Source organism: Neomonachus schauinslandi, chromosome X (genome assembly GCF_002201575.2).
Source record: "Neomonachus schauinslandi chromosome X, ASM220157v2, whole genome shotgun sequence".
Lineage (NCBI taxonomy): Eukaryota > Metazoa > Chordata > Mammalia > Carnivora > Phocidae > Neomonachus > Neomonachus schauinslandi.
The window spans coordinates 109,129,787-109,151,257 of record NC_058419.1 but is presented as its reverse complement, the minus strand read 5'-3'; the positions used below and the strand labels follow the sequence as shown (position 1 = coordinate 109,151,257).

Below are 21,471 nucleotides of genomic sequence, written 5' to 3'. Positions count from 1 at the left end.
TACTGAAAGTCGTAGTCACCATTCCGAAGTTGCTTTACATTTCCAAAAAGTGTTTATTGTACATCCCTTGGAAGCATCAACAGGTGTTGGAAGTCTCAAAAGAGACCCAAATCAGAGAAATTCTACAGGTTGATATATATACAAACATATTTCTAGTTGTGTCTCCGGTGGGCATAGCCTATTTGTTTATGTGGAGATTCTAAAAACCTTCTGTTTCCTCTCAGAGTAAAACCTCAGCCAAAACTTTTTTAAACATCTAAAAGCTAAAGGTTAGAGAGTTCTAAAGAAGATAACCAGATCACAAAACCAATCTGTCAGCAAATGTTTAGGGCAGGGGTTGGCAAACTTTCTGTGAAGAGCCAAGTAGTTAATGTTTTAGGCTTTGCAAGCCCGTAAGATTTCTGTCTAAACTGGTCAAAGTCGGCCATTACAGTATGAAAGCAGCTGTACACACATGAGGGATGTGTCTGGGCTCTAATAAAGCTTTATTTATGGACACTGAGATTAAATTTCATATCATTTTTTACATTTCAAAAAATATTCTTCCTTTGATTTCTTTTTTTTTTTTTTTTAAAGATTTTATTTATTTGAGAGAGAGAGAATGAGAGAGAGAGAACACATGAGGGGATAGGGTCAGAGGACGAAGCAGACTCCCTGCCGAGCAGGGAGCCCGATGCGGGACTCGATCCAGGGACTCCAGGATCATGACCTGAGCCGAAGGCAGTCGCTTAACCAACTGAGCCACCCAGGCGCCCCCCTTTGATTTCTTAACCATTTAAAAATCTAAACACCATTCTTGATCCACAGGCCATGTAAAAACAGGCAGAGAGCCTCATTTGGCCTGCAGGCCTTAGTTTACCAACCCCTGGTTTAGAGCCATTGGGTGAGGGAATGAGAATGGGTAGAGCACTGAAGGGTGAGGAGTTAGGGCAGGAAGATTTCAAAGAAATAGCAAAACATGGTTCCTGCCAATAGGAATATATCATCTTGTTGAGGATCTCGAAGATACACCCTTGAAATTGCTTGAGAAAAACAAAAACAAAAAAAGAAAAACGAACAAGCAACATAAAGTAAATGAGTCCTAATGATTGCACAACGTGCAACTGACGAAAAATTTGCTAAGTGGATGCAAAATTAAAAAAAAAAAAAAAAAAACCTGGGAAGGAGGCAGGATTAATGAGGAAATAACTTGCTAGAGGAAGTGATCGTGAGCCTGATATAAAGTCAGCAGAAGAGGGGAAGAGAAGATATTTTATTCAATATGAAGCTTTTCTGTGTAATGCCTTCAACTGGCACTCTGATTAAATTAAGGTAAAATAGGCACCCATTCTGCCTGAAATTACACTGAATTCTAGTAGAAAGGGTACTCTTAATATAATACAGAAAATGAAATGTAAGAAAGTACAAATCAAGTTCTGTGGAAATTCGGCTGGAGAGATTGCTTCCAGGAGGGGAATGGGAAAAGACTATGTCGACTCCATTATTTGAACTCGTTCTCACAGGATGAGAAGGAAGTAGAGTTAAGGAAGTAACGAAATAAAGCATTCCTGAGAGTGGAAGCAGCATGGATACTTCCACAAATAACGTGGAAGCAATCTCCATCAAATCAGTGTGCACAGGCAAATCCCAGCCAGGACTAGGAAATGTCAGGCCAGTTTCAAGCCACATTTTTTCATTGTTAAAAGTTTTTTAAAGGGGGGCGCCTGGGTGGCTCAGTTGGTTAAGCGACTGCCTTCGGCTCAGGTCATGATCCTGGAGTCCCGGGATCAAGTCCCGCATCAGGCTCCCTGCTCGGCGGGGAGTCTGCTTCTCCCTCTGACCCTCCTCCGTCTCATGCTGTCTCTTATTCTCTCTCTCTCAAATAAATAAATAAAATCTTTAAAAAAAAAAAAGTTTTTTAAAGGAATAAACCTTTCATACTTCAACTTAACTTATAGGCCTAAAATTGTGTTAAGAGTACTAAAAAAAATACTAGCCTTCCTTTTCACATTTTTTTAAAGTCATAAAAGAGTTCTTTATAGGTGCATACAGATTTGTTTCTGATTCTTTTAAGATGCAAGAATTAAAAGTGAGCAATGTACGGATAGAAAAAAATGAATCTTTGAAAAAAAATGTAATGTACATGAATAAGGAATCTTGGACTTTCAGGCTCAACTCTTGTATTTTATCACTTTGAAGCTTAGCATGGTCTTGATTTTAGTGAATTTTCTTTGTACGTGGTATTATATAGTCGAATTTCATTGTGGATTAAAGAACTGGTAAGTTATATTGCACATGCAGGTTCCAATAAGTATTCAGTCCATGGATTCATGCTGCCCTGGTCATGTGAGTATATATTTTAGTGCCTTCTGGAGTGGTAGGCATTCATTGGCAGAAGCTAATAGTTAATAATTCACCTCTCTCTTGCTAGCACATTGCAGCCAGAATCTCTGAAGTAATTTGGATTTCCACATAGAGTATATATTCCTCAGGCACTCTGACCTCGGTCAGAAACATACAACACTTCCTACCTTCTGCACAGTTAGGTCTCATGGTACATTCTGTAGAGAAAGCAACTGGATCCATGTATCTACTCCACACTTCTGTACAGTTCTTTGACATCTCCTGAGAACCGTTCTCAGTACTGAAGTTAAACTTCATACAAAATATAGCTCTTTGAGGGTTGGGAAACATTCACAAACATGTAAAGGAGTAACAACTGCCAAGCACTTTTTATTTAAGTAGCCAGTGCAGCTTAGAAGTGACTCTTGCATTGATTTAAATAAAAGTTTAGTGAATTGGGTGCCTGGGTGGCTCAGTTGGTTAAGCGACTGCCTTCGGCTCAGGTCATGATCCTGGAGTCCCGGGATCGAGTCCCGCATCGGGCTCCCTGCTCAGCAGGGGGTCTGCTTCTCCCTCTGCCCTCTGCCCTCTCGTGCTCTCTGTCTCTCATTCTCTCTCTCTCAAATAAATAAATAAAATCTTTAAAAAAAAAAAAGTTTAGTGAATTGCTGTCTGTAGCTACAGAAGTGTAAAGGATGTGGGCTTCTCTTTCATTATTTATTGTTGTACTTAAAGAAAACAGGGTTATACTAAATTATCAAGATCACAATCTGGCTAATTGTCTGCTAATCATTTTTCTATATTTTTCCACCTTCAAGTCAGACATTCATGACACATTATTTTCTGTCATACATAAGGTCTTTCTAAAGCTTTAATCACATAAAAATGAATGAAATATATTTTTTGGTAGTGTTAGATGAAAAAGTCATTCTTTTTTTCAAATTTTCCTTTTATATCAACATGAGAAGTAGAGTGAAAATGTTCCTGTTCTATTGACAGCACTGTTTATTCATGATTAGTTACTTATAAAATTGAATACCACTACAAGAGACATTAAGAGTTCCCATTTATTTTGTGCTAAATAGAAAGCTAAAAAAAATAATTTGCTCTTAGAATGCAAATCAAACTGGTTTCAGCCTCTGAGCAAACGGTGTGCCTGTGATTTTCCACACAAACCCTAAATAAACCATGATTGAATTTTCTGTGTAGGTTCCTCTCTGGCATTGCTCTCTCAAAGACACACAAGTTACTGTGAAAAATGAAACTAACTTACAAGGTGGGATTTCAGTCTTTTCTTTAGCAACCCAAGAAAGCTATAGATTGATGGTACTTTTTAGTAAACCAAGAATTACATCAAACAGTGGACTAGAATTCTTCTAATTCAGCTGAGGGGGAAAAGGAGAGAGAGAATCTCCCGCATCTATCACTTGTAGTGATAGCTATAGAGAATTGTATAAAATGGCAATCCTCTCCTTCTCAACATGCTGATAAGGACCACTTGAGGTACTAATTCTTTGAGACCCCCCAAGGTATCAGTGCAAAGGTCAAGGAGAAACTCAACACAGGTGCCACAGTTTCATGAAATAGTGGAAAGGGTAAAAACAAAGTGATCTTAGTAAACCACTGCTTGGGGGTGGGATGGGGGTTGCTGACCCCTTCACCTCCAGCAGTGACTTCCCTGTAGTATTTCAAGCTCCCACAGAACTACCTAACCCAGATCCCAGAACTTCAGAATTCACTTTTCATTGCTGCAACTTGCTACAAGAAAAAAAAATGTCCAAGAAGATAAACACAAGGCATCTATCTCCTGTGTGATCTGGGTCAGACTGTCCTAGCATGCTACCTACAAATCCACCCAAGAAGATCAGGGGTCCTAATATTTATTGAGTGCTGTCAAGGTGCGAAGCACTTGAATATATATTACCTTATTTAGTACACACACACACACACACACACACACACACAACTCTGAAAGGTGGTTATCATTAGCCCCCTTTTACAGATGTTCAAAGAGACTCAGGTTTAGTAACCATCACAAGAGCACAGAGATGGTAAACAGTACAGCCAAGAATTGAACCTACATCTGCCCAACTATATAGTTCATGCTTTTTCCACCATTGTTTGTTGGGTACATCTCTCGGCAACTACATCAATTCATATTTGAGGGGAAACTTAGTATACTGGCTGTCACCAGCATGGTCCATTGTAAATTACCAGACACAAGTTTAGATCAACTAGTTTCTGCTTATCTTTTAGTCAGAGGGAATAATTAAAGTAGGAATAGCATTTTCAAAGTTTTTGTATTTTGAGACCTGAATATAATAATCTCCTTTGCTAAAGAATTGCTGTTCATGTTAGCCCGAGTAATAGAGCAGCGGGAGGAGGGGGGCTTAAAGCATCATGTATAGGGATGCCTGGGTGGCTCAGTCAGTTAAGTGTTTGACTTCAGCTCAGGTCATGATCCCAGTGTTCTGGGATTGAGCCTCGGCAGGGAGCCTGCTTCTCCCTCTCCCTCTGCCTACCACTTCCCCTGCTTGTGCGCACTCAATCTCTCTCTCTCTGACAAATAAATAAAAATCTTTAAAAAAATTTTTTAAAAAGCATCGTGAATATATGTCAAATTAAATTCTCCCACTATGTCATACAAAAGAGTCCCTTCAACGTTTAGGGCAAGGTGATTTCTTAGTTCAAATCCCAGCTCTACTACTTTCTATTCAGCATATATAGTAAGTACTTAATATTAGCTATATTTATTAATAAGTATAGCAAGGAAAATTTATATAAATATTACAGTACAGGAATTTCTGGGTGGAGAGGGGTTCCTGTAAAAATATGTGCCATGATTTTTCACCTAAATCTCAGTATCATTTAGGCCTTATGATGGTTCTTTTGTGATTTGGATTTTCATAAGAATAAGGAACATATGTCTTAATACTTTTTCACTTCCTTTACCATCTGAGATTCATATGGGTAATACTTGTAGGTTTTTCTTTGTAAATCTTGTAAAGAATTAACCCAGCGTTAAGAGTGGTGAAGATATTAGTGGAACAGGTTCTGATTATTGGCCTTTGTGCTGTATTTCACTTACTCAACTGATTTATCTCTCAGTTTTTTCCCTTCCCTCTTGCCTGAGGTCTGCCAAATCTAGTGGCTTACATTTTCTACCCTTTTAAGTAGTTCTGGAAGTTTGGAACTTGCGGCCCACATCAGCAAATTTGCCCTTTTGCATTTGGCAAGAATCAGGATTTGCCATGTGTTTCCAAGTAGAGGTGGGAGTATGGTGTTATAGAGATTCATGTCAGCATGACTCTGGAAACAGCGATTGTTAGATAACCAGTGAATTGAAGCCAGAAAAAAGAATTGAGAACGTTATTTTTAGAGCTGTTTATATCTGTAGAGATCTACAGCAGTGTGTGTGTGTGTGTTTATAGCTTTTCTTTGAGTGTTCATCTTTAGGGTAAAATGATACACCTTTCAGAGGCATCATGTGATATCATTCATTAATTAAAGGTTCAGTATAATTTGGCCTGGAATCTAAAGCACCCTAAACCCGATTTGGCTTATGCAGTGTCTTTTTCTTAACTCCTTAACATTGTAGCTATGTATAATTGCTTGCTTTAAAGGTTGGAATTAGGTGATTGTACTCTTCCTTCTTCCTCAAAACCCAGCCGAAAATAAGTAGGAGTAGGAGGTGCTGGGGCTTGGAGTAGGAGGTGCTGGGGAGCAGGGTGTAGGAGTGGAATTTAAATTTCCTTGTGTTAGCTGGTAGTTTATGTTCCTGAAAATATGGCTAGAAACATTTAATAGAATGTTATTGTATCTATGTGTGTGAATTTACAGATTACTGGAGTGAGAGTGACAAGGAAGAAGCAGATACTCCATCAACACCCAAACAGGACAGCCCTCCACCGCCCTACGATACATACCCACGGCCTCCCTCTGTAAGTTGCCAACAGGCATGTACGTAATTTGGCATCAGATTCTTCAGTGATATCCCTTCGTTCGTTAAAAACAACTATGTAGTGAATTGCATGTCAGACCTCAGGATTCCTAAGAGGAAGGAAAATAGGGAGTCTAAAAGCAATAAGGGGAAAAAAATTTTAAGTATGCAAAGACTGTTTAATCAGGAGAAACAGTCACCACAGATTCCAGGCGTAATAAAAATCTGCCCAGGTTTATTTTAAAAAAATCCTGTTTGTGTCAGAGTAGCCTTCATGGAAATATCAGCAAGAAAAAAAGGTTTCTTAGAAAAAGATATATAAATGGACCTTATGTATTTCCACACTAATAAAGTTCATTCCTGTGTCCTTCAGAAACAACTCATAAAAATTAATATTATATCTGTATTGAACACATGTTTTGACATACAGCTTTTTAGACAGTCATGGGGTCTGGTTTAATGTATGTGTTTATATGGTACTCCAGACTTCTTAAACGTGTGTAAATTATTCTGTGTATACACTGTACTTTAATCTTTTAATGGGATAAAACAACTGTCCTGGTTTTCTTGGGACTATCCCAATTTATGTCCGTTTCCCATCAGAATTATTAAGAGCATCTCAGTAGTGTCCCAGTTTCAACTATATATTGCATGCTTACGGCATCTTAAGAGTCAATTCTGCCTGTCCTGGGACTGAGTCGTCCACATAGGAAATGGAAGCTGAATTTAGGTGACAAGAGCAGCCAACCTAATTGCACCTCCATATTACTCTAGAAGATTTTAAATAAGAAAGGCACTACACAAGATGTTGATATAATTTGAGGACACTTCTCAACCTTGGCTATGCATAAGAATCACCTCTGGAACATTTTAGAAGTGCAGATGCAGGCATTAAATCAGCATATCTGGGACTACAAACAGCTCAATGGACTAGACTATGGACTTTTGCAAACAGGGGCCCTGTTGGATGGATCTACACATCCCCATGGCCTAACACAGCACTGGCACTTATTTATTAAGTGCTTAATAAATATTTCTGAAATAAATACATGGGCACTTTTGGCCAATAACTAAAAGGGAAGCCACATTTTTAATAACCACGCTTGATGACAGTGTCTATTACCTAAGAATTGTTCCTCTATATATGCACATTTCTTTAATAAATGCTGCAGTTTACTGAGTGCAACAGAATGCAAGGAGGAGCGATAGAAATGAAATCATGAAGTCAGTGACAAGATATAGTTTATATCATATTTTCCCTCTTTCCCTAAAACATCAGGGCCTGAATAATTGCTTTAAAATATTTCTAAAAGAGGAAGAAAGGGAAGCTGCAGCTTCAGGGGACAGCTCCTTAATCACAGCAGCGTGGGGATTTCAAGAAGGAAACTTTATATGTTATTAACGTGTGGGAAGATAAACTGCCCCCAGAAGATGCCAGTTAACTTCTCCTCCTTTAGCCAGAGGGGCTGTATGTGCTTTCGCCTCAGCTGGGCTTGGCCTGACCACAGCTGCAGCCCCATTTGCCAGGATCACATTTGATAAATCTGGCTCCTCCTGCCAGAAAGGGGCCCAGGCTTATCTGTTAGCCCCCGGAGCTGGAGTAAGCCTTGTCCCCAGCGGGGGCGCCTGCAAGTCCTTTACAGCATTCACTTGATGTCAGTCCTTTTTCTTGGTTGTGCTTTGTGCTATGCTATATATTCCCAAACTTGAAATTCAGGGAATAAAAGTATCCCATTTTTCTTTTGTGTTTATGTACCCTGAGGTGCCCATGCTCAAGGCAAATGCTAATCCCCATCCGGGTATAATCTCATCCTGCCTATATTTTTAACTCTCTACAAAGTGCCACAAATTGACCAGATCCTAAGAAAGCTTTTCCTTGGGGCCCATAGGAGCAGACATTCAGCTGTGAGGAAGAGGAGGGGTTCTGTCTGATTATAGGCATCTTGTTTTCACATCCAAAAGCCTCTCTCCTTGCCCTCGTCCCCAAACTCCATAAAATCCAGGAATATGAATTTGGCAACAATTGTTCACGGTTTCAAATGCATAGAGATTTTTAAAACTTCAGATTTTTTTGTAGTTGTTGCTGACTATTTCTTATGTAAGCCCTCGGATTTTCTTATGCTTCATTGTAAAATTTTGCATGTTAATATGTCAGATTTTTCATGAGAGTCTGGTAGCGCTGCATTTAAACACTCCCCATCTCAGCCCCTTAAAAGATCAGCCGAGGCCTAACTTTGAGATGTCTGTGAACTTGACTAGTCATTAACTTGACTGGTAAATGTTAGCTGGTGGAAATCTAATGTGTGCCTTGCTGACAGAGGTGGTCCATTATTTCTGTGGAGACTGATCAGAAGCTCCTTTCCACAGATGAGTTGTGCCAGTCCTTACGTGGAAGCAAAACACAGCCGGCTCTCGTCCACTGAGACCTCCCAGTCACAGTCCTCCCATGAGGAGTTTCGCCAGGAAGTGACCGGGAGCAGTGCGGTGTCCCCCATTCGGAAGACAGCCAGTCAGCGCCGCTCCTGGCAGGATTTAATTGAGACGCCCCTGACAAGCTCAGGATTACACTATCTTCAGACTCTGCCCCTGGAGGATTCTGTCTTCTCCGACTCCGCGGCCATCTCCCCAGAGCACAGGCGACAGTCCACTCTTCCAACTCAGAAGTGCCACCTACAGGATCACTATGGGCCGTACCCTTTGGCCGAGAGCGAGAGGATGCAAGTGTTAAATGGAAATGGAGGCAAGCCTCGAAGTTTTACTCTGCCTCGAGATAGCGGGTTCAACCACTGCTGTCTGAACGCACCGGTTAGTGCCTGTGACCCGCAGGATGACGTGCAGCCCACAGAGGTGGAGGAAGAGGAGGAGGAGGAGGAGGAGGAAGGGGAGGCAGCAGGGGAAAACATAGGAGACAAAAGTAAGTATGCTGGAGATCTTAGCCTGTGTACACAGAGTCCTAACCTTTCCAAACTTCTTATTTGAAGAAAATAGAATCTTGTTTCCCTTTTTTCTTAAAATAATGGTCTTGCTGCCCAGGAAGTTAGGTATCCCTTGGTGTTTTACTTTGAGAACTTGAGTAACGTAGTGGACAAAAGATGGATAACGAAGCCTATATCCCAGGACACCCAAAGCTAGAGCAAATGGTTTTCCCCAGTTACCCATTTGCCTTTTAAGGTTAATGATAGTCATTTCTTTTCCTTCCTCCTGTTATCCACTTTCTTCTCCCTTGCATGCATCATCCCTTTGGTCCAGTCATTGCCCCCTGAGTTTGGGTTAAGAAACTAAATGCTTCAAGCAGGGTGTTAGCAGAACCTTGGTTGAATATGTAAGTGAACACACACACATACACACACACACACACACATATACAACTTCCCTTTCCACCATTAAAAGATTTAAAAGAAAAATTCAGAAGAGTTTTTCCAAGAAGAAATTTCAAATAGCACTCCTATCAACTCCAAATAGCTGAAATAACCAGTTTGCCAAAAGCATTTATTTACTTTCTTGGTATGTATGCAGATTGCAAAACTCAGTTTATGCGAATCAACTCTTAAGAGAGACAAAGTCAATTAAGTAATCCTCTGACTTGTTGGCATTAAGAATATGTTTACTAAAAAAAAAAAAAAAAAAGAATATGTTTACTAATTATCAAGGTCTTTATCCAACATGCCTTACCAAGCATGTTTATAATTAATGTGCTACACCAGTCCAGAAACCCAGCCTATTTTAAGGGAAAGGCTAGAACTCAGTTTTTTACTTAGAAAGAAAATCTAGGTTTGGCTGTAAGTCCTGAATGTAAAATTACCACCCAAAAAATAGTGTTAAAGTAGTAGCATAAAACTGTTTGCATGTCTTTATTCAAAACGAAGTTTGGGCCAGTTAGTGCAGATGTCCCAAGCCAGTGTTGATGAAACCACAGTTGCTGGTTTGGTCCCACTAGGGCATTAGATTTCTCTTTTTAAAGGATACAAGCAGACTATATCCATCAGCCCATTTTGTGAGTATACGAAACTTTGACTGTGGGATATATTACTGTAAGTTCTTCATCACGACTGGAAAAACAACTCAAAGCTCACAGAGAACCAGCAGGTCAGGAGCCTCATCCCCATGTCAAGCTTGGCTTATTTAAAATGAGGGGTCACTTTGGAGATGATTAATAAGAAAATACAGTAGACTTCCTTTTATGGTATGGATCTTCATTGTGTTATTTAATGGGAATTAAATTATATCTTCTACCATCAAAATGAGTCGCTTGTAATAAAATTCATGTGTTAAAGCAGTTTCCACGTGAAGTGTATTGTAGCCATAATCTCCATGAGGAACGTTACAAAAGGTATACTATTGGTGCAGGAAAATGTAATTGCCATCTGTTACCTGCCAAGGCCTGCTAGCATTCACATTTATCAGAGATTATGGAGGAGTCTGGTGGAAGAAATATCTAGGAGCCATGTTAGGCCTCTGTAGGACTTCTGGCAAGCATGATAATACATTTTTACGGTTATGATGTTTACCAAAATTAGTACGTTGTTTTCTAAAATTTAAAGCTGAGTTAGAAACTTCGTTTTGATGGTCATCCAGGTACTGCACAGCTGCTGTAACTAACTATATGAGGTTTGTTCCGTATTGTGCAAACATAGCGGGGAAGTACTTTATCTCTGCCATTCTAAAATAAATTGTGTTGACATTTGCATAGCCCTCTGGACTAGAGAATTCTGTCCAGAAAACATCTCCTCGTGGTCACAGGTAGAAGTCATTGATGCCATCTTTCTCACTTAAGCCAGTTACTTCCCAGGTCCTCCTGGCCATGAGTGAGGGAGTACCGGAGAGGAGAAGGCACGTCCTCGGGCCTGAAAGGAAAACCCGGGCCCACAGAGCATCTGTAGTTAGATGGCTTTCAAGTTTGTTCTTCCAGTGTCTCTTTTTTGCTGTTTTGTTGATTGGATATATTTTTACCATATAGATGCACTCCTAAGTTGGTGGGTTTTTCCTTCAGGTTCCCAAATGAGTCAAGTGGGCAGTTCTTCGGTATTTTCCATCTCTTTCAGGGGCTCTTTTTTTGTGTGGAATAATTGGGATAAGGCCGAACAACCCTAGGAAGTGTGTCCATAAATCTAGTATTGCACATTTTGTCTTTATGATTCAATATCGTGGGGGCAGTTGATGCTATTTCAGTTGGATCTGCTTCACGAGAGGAGACCATGCACTGTCTTTCAGGGCCCCATTTCTTTCTGGGCATTTTCCCCCAAATCTTGCCACTTGATGTGTCAGTGTTCTTCAGACCATTCTCAGCAGAGCAGTGCATTTCATGGTCGCCTAGTAGAAGATGCTTTTTACTTAACAGAATGTATGTTTACTTTCCTAATGATGGACTTTCTGCATTACTGTTTTTAACATTTAGGAGTGTGCAATTTAATGAACATGTCATTTGAGAAAATCAGCTATAAAATCAGTGTTTTCAAAAGAATTTTTAAGGTCTAGTTAAAGGGTGTCGTGTTCGTGACTGCCCCGGCTTGGCCGTTAGGAGCAGGTATTCCAGGCTTCTTACTCAAATTGAGCTGCTGGGTGTTATATCAACAGAGCCAAAATTAGAGGCACGAAAGAAGCCGTGACCACGCCATCAGTCCCAGGCTGGTGGCAGGCCCTCCGACACGGAGCCCTGTGCTTGTTACAGACGAAGCCCAGCAGTGGCGTGTTAGTAACTGTCCAGCTCTAGGCCAGCATTTGGTTTGACCTACTAAAGTGAATTTGCACTAATCCAGTACAGACCTGCAGGGGAAGTAAGTTTCGTGTCTCTAGCTCCAAATATTTTTTCGTAGTTTAACAAGAAATTAAAAATAAGAAGCATCAGGCAAGTGGGCAGGAGTAATGGAAGAAAATGTGAAAATATAGCCTACCTTCTGCTTTACGGATGAAGAGCTATGTCATCAACCAAACTCCTCTCTTATCATTTATATTTACCTTAACTTTATATAATATAATATATATATTACATAGTGCTTACAAGTTTGCAAAGCAATATAAAAAGCAAGATGTACCTAAATCGGTGACTTAGATGTTGTTGTTGTTTTTTAATTTCCCTCCTTATGAAGTGTAAATTTAGCCTCCTTTAGAACGGTCTTCAATCTGTGTTCTCATGGTTGGACTACGTTTTCTCTTATTTTGAAATTCAGTTATTTAACTGAATCATGCTATGATTTTTCACAGGTTGAATTCATTTTGGTGTAAGATGGATGGTATTAAAAGTACACAGATGAGACCTGTCTTGTTTTCCTTTGACTGAAAAGTCAGCTTGCATATTAATTATCCTGACCTACTTCACTGGCATTTGGGAGAAGACAAGTAATTTCCTATTATCCCAATTAGCAGTTTCGAAGCTTACTGAGATGTGGGCCTTATAATACCTCAGTTAAATCAAATTATAAATTATGTCAGCCTATGCAACTTCCAAGGAATATAAATCATGAAGGTGTGGACAAAATATAAAAATAAACTTCATTTGGAAATCACCTGCCATAACATTAAAATACTGTTTTGGTTAATGCAGGTTGAAATCTACTTGGAGTAGCTCTCTTTTCTTTGCCATACTAGACAGTTTAGATGAGGTTTTCAAAAGCTTTATCCTTTTAATCCTGCTGATTTCCCTCTTGGCAGTTATAAGAATACTCTTTACTAGCCATACATTCTTGGTGCCTCCATGTGCTCAATGAAGTTATAATGTTCTCTTTTTCATTGTCTTATAGATGAACTACCACTATTCTCACTTAATTTACACATTTATTAGCGTGGTCTTAGAAATCTAAAGCAAAACCCAGGGTGTTTTGTTTTTGTTTTTGTTTTTTTCCAGAGGAGGGAGGGCGGATAAAATCTTTCATCTTGGGGCGCCTGGGTGACTCAGTTGGTTAAGCGGCTGCCTTCGCCTCAGGTCATGATCCTGGGGTCCTGGGATCAAGCCCCACGTCCGCCTCCCTGCTCAGCAGAGAGCCTGCTTCTCTCTCTCTCCCTCTGCCTGCCACTCTGCCTACTTGTGCTCTCTCTCTCTATATCTCTCTGTCAAATAAATAAATAAAATCTTTAAAAAAAAATCTGTCATCTTGTAGCTATAATGCCCATCAGCTTATCCGGCCAAGGTATTTACTGATGCTTTCAAAATGAGATTTTCTGAGAAATGCATTTTAAGGTAATTTTTTCCTCCTTTGCACAACATTGGTAAGTTAAGAGCTGTGTAAAATATGCAGCTTAATGGCCTAATATCTTAAATTATCTAGGCAGAGAGGCTAGATAATGACTACCAATATAGTGCAGAAGAAGACAGATTAATCCTCTTCAATCATTTTAAGGGTCCTAAAGTAATTTCCTGAAGAGTCTCTAAAAGCCATGAATTTTATTTTTAAGAACATCCAGGTACAAAGTATGTGGGCAAGGGAAAGATATTCCCAGAATATGAAATTGTGTAAAAGGAAAAAAGGAGCAAGTTGAAAATAAAACTGTTGCAGCACGTTTTACTGTTTTATTGATTATTGAGATCAATTATGCACAAACACAAAAAATTTAGAAGGGCATAATCATCAATAATATCTTCAGTTATAGTTCAAGTCTAAAGGAAACAGATGGAAAAGCTATATGAGAAATGTGAATAAAAAGACGTGCATTAAAGTCAGAGAAAAAATAGCAGAGAACCTTATATATGGCACTTTTGTGAAGTTTAAGGGCATTATTCTTGGCTGGTTATGTAACAAGTATATATAAAGAACACAGAAAAATCTAGAAAGTGGTAAACAAATGTTCTCTTAATACCATATTTTCTGATTTTGAAGATAGATAAAAAATAGAGTCTAGCTAAAATGCTGATACTGGTTATAGTTTGGATTTATATTATTGGGAAGTTCAGAAGTGGGGTTGTTCTGGAGTGCATTTTGTGGCTCTGCAGCATCAGGCCTCTCAGTTAACTTTTCTGTAATGCCAACAGCTCTAAGCATGACTTCTTATAAGACAGAATCCCGAGAGCCAAAGACCAGCATCCAGGGCGCCCTATCTTTAGTCCTGTTTGTAAGATCAAAGAAAACTTCTCCTAGATTCTTCCAGCAGACTTAGCTCCCTATTGCATTGGCCAGGATTGCATCATATGCCCAAATAGCAAGGGAAATGGAATAACTATATGAGTAGTTGAGACTAACTTGATTTGTTTTTAAGATCATAAAGAAAAAAATGTACCAAACCGTTTGTCATTACTATCCACACGAGTCTCTCCACTGTTATGTATGCTATATCTGCAAATATATTTGTTCAGATAGTGTGGCACTCTTTTAATATATATCCATATATATATGTATATATATATATATACATATATATATGTATGTATATGCAAACATGTACCCCAGATCACATCACATCATTTAAGTCTAGACACTAATGAAATGTTCCATATCTAAAAGGGGATAAATATTATGTAAACCTGAAAATACAGCAAGTTAGGTATAATTATTGTTGACTTTTGAAAGGAATAAGTGTATTTTCCTGTAAACACTAAGTGATCGGAACTTAGAATACAGTCTCTGAAGATATTTCTCAGTTTAAATCCTTGCTTTGTCACTCTACCACTTGCAAGTGGTATGATGGATCAAGTTATTTAACACCTCTGGACCTCAGTGTCTTCATTGTTACATCATGTGGTAGCTGTACATGAGGTTATATAAGGATCAAATGAGGCAACACCAGAAACACTTAGTTTCCATATCTGACACACCGTAAGTCTTCCAATAATTTTTTTATAATTGTGTAATTTATGTAGATTTTATGCATATTTGGATTTAGGCAATGAGGGCAATTATAATACTTAAATAGTGAATTAATACTAGTAAACCTCAATAAATAACATTTACCTGACTACGTGCCCTAACTTTGTTCAGTTCCAGCTATTGAGTCGAACCATATGAATTGCTGTTTTTGTAGGTCAAATGATGAAATATCAGCAATTTTGTACATTTCAACATAATACATTAGCCATATCCTAGGAGCTAAAATAGAAATATCCCTCACTTTACATTCTTATCACTCACTATTCCTTTCCTTTTTGACTCTGGAATTTGGGAACTCAAAAGAAACCTTTTATTCCAAATAACAATAACGTTATATCTATTTACTGAAATGTGTTTATAGATACCATGTGGGTCTCAGTTCACATATTTTCCCCTCGGAGAGTTCTACCCTGACAACCCAGTCTGACCCAGAGGACCCCTCACCACCATAACCACCACCATTCATTCTCTGATATATTACCCCCTGTTTTATAATGTTCACCGCTTTATCACTCTGAGCATAATATCAAATATTGTTCACTGATTTATTTCCATCTCCACCCACCAGAATATAAGTTTCTAAAGAGCAGGGATTTTATTCCTGTTTTGTACACCTGGTACCTAAAATGATATATGGCCCATGGTAGGCCAGACACCATTGGATGAATGAATGAATAAGTAATAGCTAACCCCTTTTGTCACCAATTCTTTTCCATTTTATAATATAATAGTTAAAGCTGAAGTTAATGTTTTATCCATCGTGTGACATAAAACAGGAGTAAAACCATCACAGAATTCTTCATGTTGGGAGAGGGACAGTACTGCATGTTTGGCATACCCTCTTCATGCTGGACACCACTAAGCTGGGATGCAAATAACTAGAATTACTGCTCTTTGTGTTATGGCTCACTTAACTCTTAGAGAAGAGTCATCTTCTCTACTATTGAAACCATACTTTCCTGATTTAATCCCATTTCAAAGATGAAGGCCACAAGAATAGGACATGTGAAAGAACCAGTTCATGGTTGGAAACCAGATCTACCAGCACCCCTAGGCAGTTGTTTTCCTCCCCAAATCTGCTGTCTGCAGAAGGAAGGCTGGCCCCCTGGGTGGATGAAGCCACTTAGCTTCGTCCTGTTTCCTTTGTAAAATGTGTCGATATTGCAATTTGTGCTTGAGTGAATAACCAATAGCCCTGCATCTGCCAGGAAAATAATCTCAGGAATGTTACTAAGCCAGGAAGCCAGATTTAAATGGCGAAAGAATGAATTCTCGATGCTACAGAGTCACACCAGCAGAAGATGTGGGCAGCTAAGAACTAAAGTTCACATAAAAGAATGACAGCCCCTCACCAGTGTAGGTAAGACAAGTTAGGATTTACAGTTTGTTTGACCAAGCAAGTTCAGCCACAGTTTCGCGTGCTACTATTTTCACACATCAGGAAAGCAAACCACTTTTCTTCAGGTCAGTAATAGCATATTGTCAGTTTCTCAAGTGGAGTAATCTCTAGCTTATTTTATGAGAACCTGTCCTAAGTTCAGTCTCCATTTACCTTGGTCACCCTTGCCAGAGAAAGCTGAAGATCCCAAGTGCTTCCCTTTCTTCCCTTTGCATATGACATCTACCTCCTCTGGTTACCAACTACTGGAAGATGGTAGATTAAGACATAACAAGATTGCACCAAACAACGTAGCTTGGAAGTGTGTCAATTTCCCCATGTTTTTCTTTTATTGTTTTAATTGAAAAGTAATAACTTGCTTATTGCTAAGCAAATAAAACAATGATGAAAATAAAAAGCAACCCTCTCTCCTCCCTCTCCAGAGGTAACTTCTGTTCAAAGTTAAGGTTTTTTAAATTAATTCTTGTATGAATTTGTTTTCCTCATGTATCTTTTTCCTGTCACTCCACGTTAGTAGGGAGGTGAGGTATAGTTTAGTTGGTTTTCAGGTAGTTTTTCCTCAGAAATTCTTTTGATAATGACTGTAGTTTATAATAGAAGCAACAATCTTATGAGATAACTCCCGTACCACCTCAGAAGGCCCCAATCCCAGCATGTCACCCTAGAAAATGCAGCAGTTACCTATTGACCTTTTCAAAAACAATGGGAGGAGAAATGTGAGAAGAAAGAAATGACAATGGCTGTACGTGCACACTTACCCCCTCTGATACACACCCCCATCCTCATATATCAGAAGCTTGTTGCCTACCTGCCTAATGCCTTGGTGCCATAAGACTTTTGCCCAGCCTTCTTGATGAAGGTCTCCCACTAATGTCATCTGATCCCAAAGCTCTGCACTGAAAACAGCTAAGCCAGAGACAGCTAGCTAAAAAGCACAGCAAGTCTAGCCTCCAAAAACTAGAATTTAGAACTCAGAGATGGGCTTCAGAACCACTGTGCCTGGTGGTCAGAGTTTACCTAGAGCTTTTGGTTTTAAGTTATAAAACACTAACCCTTCTACTAAACCATCTTCCTATTTTTTCCAGTGTTCTCACTAGCTCTGTTCTTCTGGCCTTTCTTATGCTAGGCCATAGGCACATCTTAGTGCTAATAGTTGGTCTTTAATAGCTCCATCTATTATACTCTGAAACTTTTCCCTTAATGGAAAAGTACTCTTATTATGTCATTCGATAAGGGGAAAAGGGCCTATTACTATATATTTTAAATGCAAAAGTGACAGTTGGTCATAAAAAAGTATTTTAATATTTAAACCTCATGCTTGATAACTTCTACAAGGTTCTTACCTCAAGAATGTAATATGACAATTTCATATGCATGTGTTTCTATTACAAGCACAAAGTATGCCAATGAAATCAACTTTGAGTTATTTCACAAAAATTGTAGAATACTTGAGAATAAGAATGATAGTTATTAAACTCATGGATTCAGTTCAGAGCTACAAATTCTTTAACTTTCTTAGTCATGGGTCCCCTACATTTCATTATCTAGATTTAGGTTACTAAAATGTAAACTAAGCCCCTATCTTGTTCTTTTGGTTTGCTGTATCAATATGTAGTCTAATTAGTTCTAAGCATGTATTCATTTATTCATATTCATTTATTTGACATTTATTGTTTATTTACTACACCAGATACTATCTTAAGAGTATATCTTCCATAGCTCTTCATAAGTCTACTTACAACAAAAATTTGTGAATTATCTTTGAGAAATAAGAAAGGTCTTTCTTTCTGATAACATGAAACAGAACAACTTAAAGTTTGCAGCATCTTTATTATCTTGTGCCAGTCATTTTCCCAACTAACCAATTAATAATATTATAAAAATGATTCTTTAAGAGATGGCACATATTCTGTGTTCATTTTAAGTTACTTATCACTTATGCAAAATTGATAAAACTGGTTAGAATCAGATGAGATCCCTTTTAGAGCTATTTCTGCTTTGACTCATTCCTTAAACATTATGGTTGGGGAAAATGCATTCTGGTTGCTCAGCTATACTGATGAACATAAATCAGATGTCTAACAATCTTCATTGATTTGTACTATGCAACTAGGAAGCATCTTCTCAGTCATCAAAGGAATATTAATCTATGGTCAGTATAATATTAGAGTGGCCCTAATACTATGCTGGCATAATAATATACTGACCATAGATTAGTGTTCCTTTCAAGATTGAGAAGATGCTTCCTAATTTTACAGTACAACTAACATGGAGTTTAATTATCAGAAAAACCTCCTAATGTTAGCCGAGTGCCAAATACAGAAAATTATACTGTATTTTGATTGTCTATTTTAGGGAAACTTGAACCTTAGCATTTTAAACAGCTTTTCACTTTCTTCCACATTTATAATCCCTAATCTTCCACGATTTTGAATGTGATATTTTTATTGTGCTATTTCTTTTTTGGTAAATCATTCGTAGAATATTTTGACTTCATGCCTAAGATCTATTCATTTAAGACCTCCATATTTTCTCATCCACGACTTTATTGGCTTCTTTAGCTATAATTTTTTCCTTAAATTATTGTTGTGGTTGTTTCTGGCCTCATTTAGAGTCTATTCTGTAAGTTAGAAAATGGAAATCTTAAAATAGCATTCACTTTAGGGATTCTTGGTGAAGGAAAATAGCCCACAACTTGGTATCACTGAACTTAAACTTTATACCTTTTACCTTGAGCATCTCTGCTGTTTTCTCCTTGTTCTTTAACAATGCCAACACACAGGGGTTTTTTTCATGCCTTTTCTAAAAAGAACAGGGAGGAGGGCAGCTGGAATCACTGTGGCTTTAATACAACCCTGCTGCCGACTCTGACAGTAAGCCAAACCCCTCACTTTGTACTCTATTGTCCACTTACACCGTGTGTACTTGCTGGGCAGCCATCTCTTGATTTAGCATCCTGGGTTGTAAGACTCTTTTATTAACCTAATTAGAAGGAGTTTTGCCCTGGCACTGGAGGTAGGAAAGATGTTTACCATTCCAAAAATAATTCTGTACAAATGCTGAACATCTTTGCTGAATAATGAAGTGAAAAGTTCGGCTTAACTTTGAATGCTTCTTTAAATGTATAACACCTTTGTGGGTGTTTTTGTGTATGTGCTACAGCGAATAGTGTCTCTCCGGTTAATACTATAGAACCCATTTTAAATGCTTTATATTAAGGTAAAGAATTCATTTAATAGATAAATTGTTTTTTTACTGGAGAAGATGTATGACGTGTGCCATGCTGTATGTAAATATGCAGAATAATTAGCCATCTCAACATAGAACTTAGACTTGGAAATATTTGTTTTCCCACTTAATACAGAAATACTCTTTATACACTTGAAAAATTGTTATTGAGACTCTGCTTCAATATTTCAGGCACTCAGAGCTTATTGCCCCCAGGCAGGGCAACTCATGTTGGACAGCTCTAATTAAAAATTCTCCCTTGTATTGATACGCAAGCTGACTTTCTATAAATTTTCCACTCATGGATCTTGACATTGCAACTTAGAAAACCACAGAGCAAGTATGTAAATGGCTGACATGTGGAAGAGGGCTAAGATAGTCTTTGATAAGTGGAAGGTACATAGGGGCTTTTTGATTGAAATGAGGGGGAAATGTTCCAGTGGTTGCACTTGCCCATGAATGGAATAACTGGTCTTGTCAGTTTAGTGGGCTCCCCAGTACTCAGTGTTTAAGAGTGGGCTGAGTAACCAGCTACCAGTCAGGGCTTCCCAAGCTAGTTCGGACACTTGAACCTGATGGCTTCTTCCATCTCTAAAGTTTCATGGATCTCTTCAGCATAATGGCCTTGCTTTTGCTCTCACCACAGTGCCCTGTATATTGTACATGTCCAAAACTGTACAGTGGAATTTTGTTATCTAACATATTTTGTGTTGTCTCATCTCTGAACTGAATGTATATAACCACCTTAACTTTATGACATGAGTTCCAGATAACTCACTCTCCTGGTGACCTTCATCTGTATGCCCTATTTCTTTTTAGTGTCCCCACACCAAGTGTATTGGAAATATTACAGTACTTTATTCATAAGGATATCATGCGAAATTTAATCAGATGCAGGACACGCTCACTGCCCTTGGCTTTCCTCTTGTCTCCCAAACTAGAGATACTGTCCAGAAAGGAAAAGCCAGTTTAAAATGCTTCATTTGTATTGAATCCATGTTGGTCCTTCAGCTGAAATTAAAAAATGAAACTCCTTCCAATCATACTCTATTCTAAAATGTTTCCATGTATCTATGTCAGATTTATCATTTCATTCTCTGTAGAACCCGTGCTGGGTTTGGTTTGTTTGGATAAGAGAACTCTCTTTAAGCAGTAAGTCTTGAGGGATTCTGAGAGTGGCCCTAAAATAATTTCCAAAAAGTTTGTTCAATTCCTAAAATTTTTCTGCTGGTTCAAAGAGACTACCAAGTGGGTCTTAGTAGTCCCTTACCTTGAGAAACATTTCTTTTTAAATTTCCTAGTATGAGGACTTTTTTCCATGCAGGAAAAGCCTAAAATATTTTTGAAGCCATATGTTTCTACTTTCTTGTGTCATTTATTTTTTCTTAATTTTTTTTTTTTTAATTCTGTCTCCGGTTTTTTCAGAAGACTCAGCGGAACATTTGCCTTCCTGACAATCTTCTTACAAGGAATCAGTATTACTTTCTGTTTGTTCATTTCTAGTAGCCTCTTCTTCCATCTTTTATAGAAATCCTCCTTCACCTGAAGTTTTTTCTAAGGAATCTCCTTGTAACTACCTTAACTTCAGCTGTATCTCCTTTCCCTCTCTTATTGGGACAGTTTACATTTGTATTGCTGGAATTTCATTTTTTTAAACTACTGACTACTGAAAACTAGTATTTGTCTAAAGTTTTAAAATAATATTTATTATTTATTATCATCTAGGGTCCATATTTGACTATGTGTTTTTTCTCCTCACCACTAGAAAAACAAAAGTAAGTGGCGCC

General features: G+C 38.4%; 1 protein-coding gene across 4 annotated transcripts in view; it reads left to right on the top strand.

Moving 5' to 3' along the window:
* The window catches only part of CNKSR2 (connector enhancer of kinase suppressor of Ras 2), a 273,654-nt gene that overhangs the window by 223,489 nt on the left and 28,694 nt on the right, over positions 1-21,471 (top strand). For all 4 annotated transcript variants that reach the window (XM_021682287.1, XM_021682283.1, XM_021682276.1 and 1 more), the window contains 2 exons: positions 6,163-6,263; positions 8,630-9,176. In XM_021682287.1, coding sequence (XP_021537962.1) covers positions 6,163-6,263; positions 8,630-9,176 — 648 coding nt within the window. The remainder of the gene's footprint in view (positions 1-6,162; positions 6,264-8,629; positions 9,177-21,471) is intronic.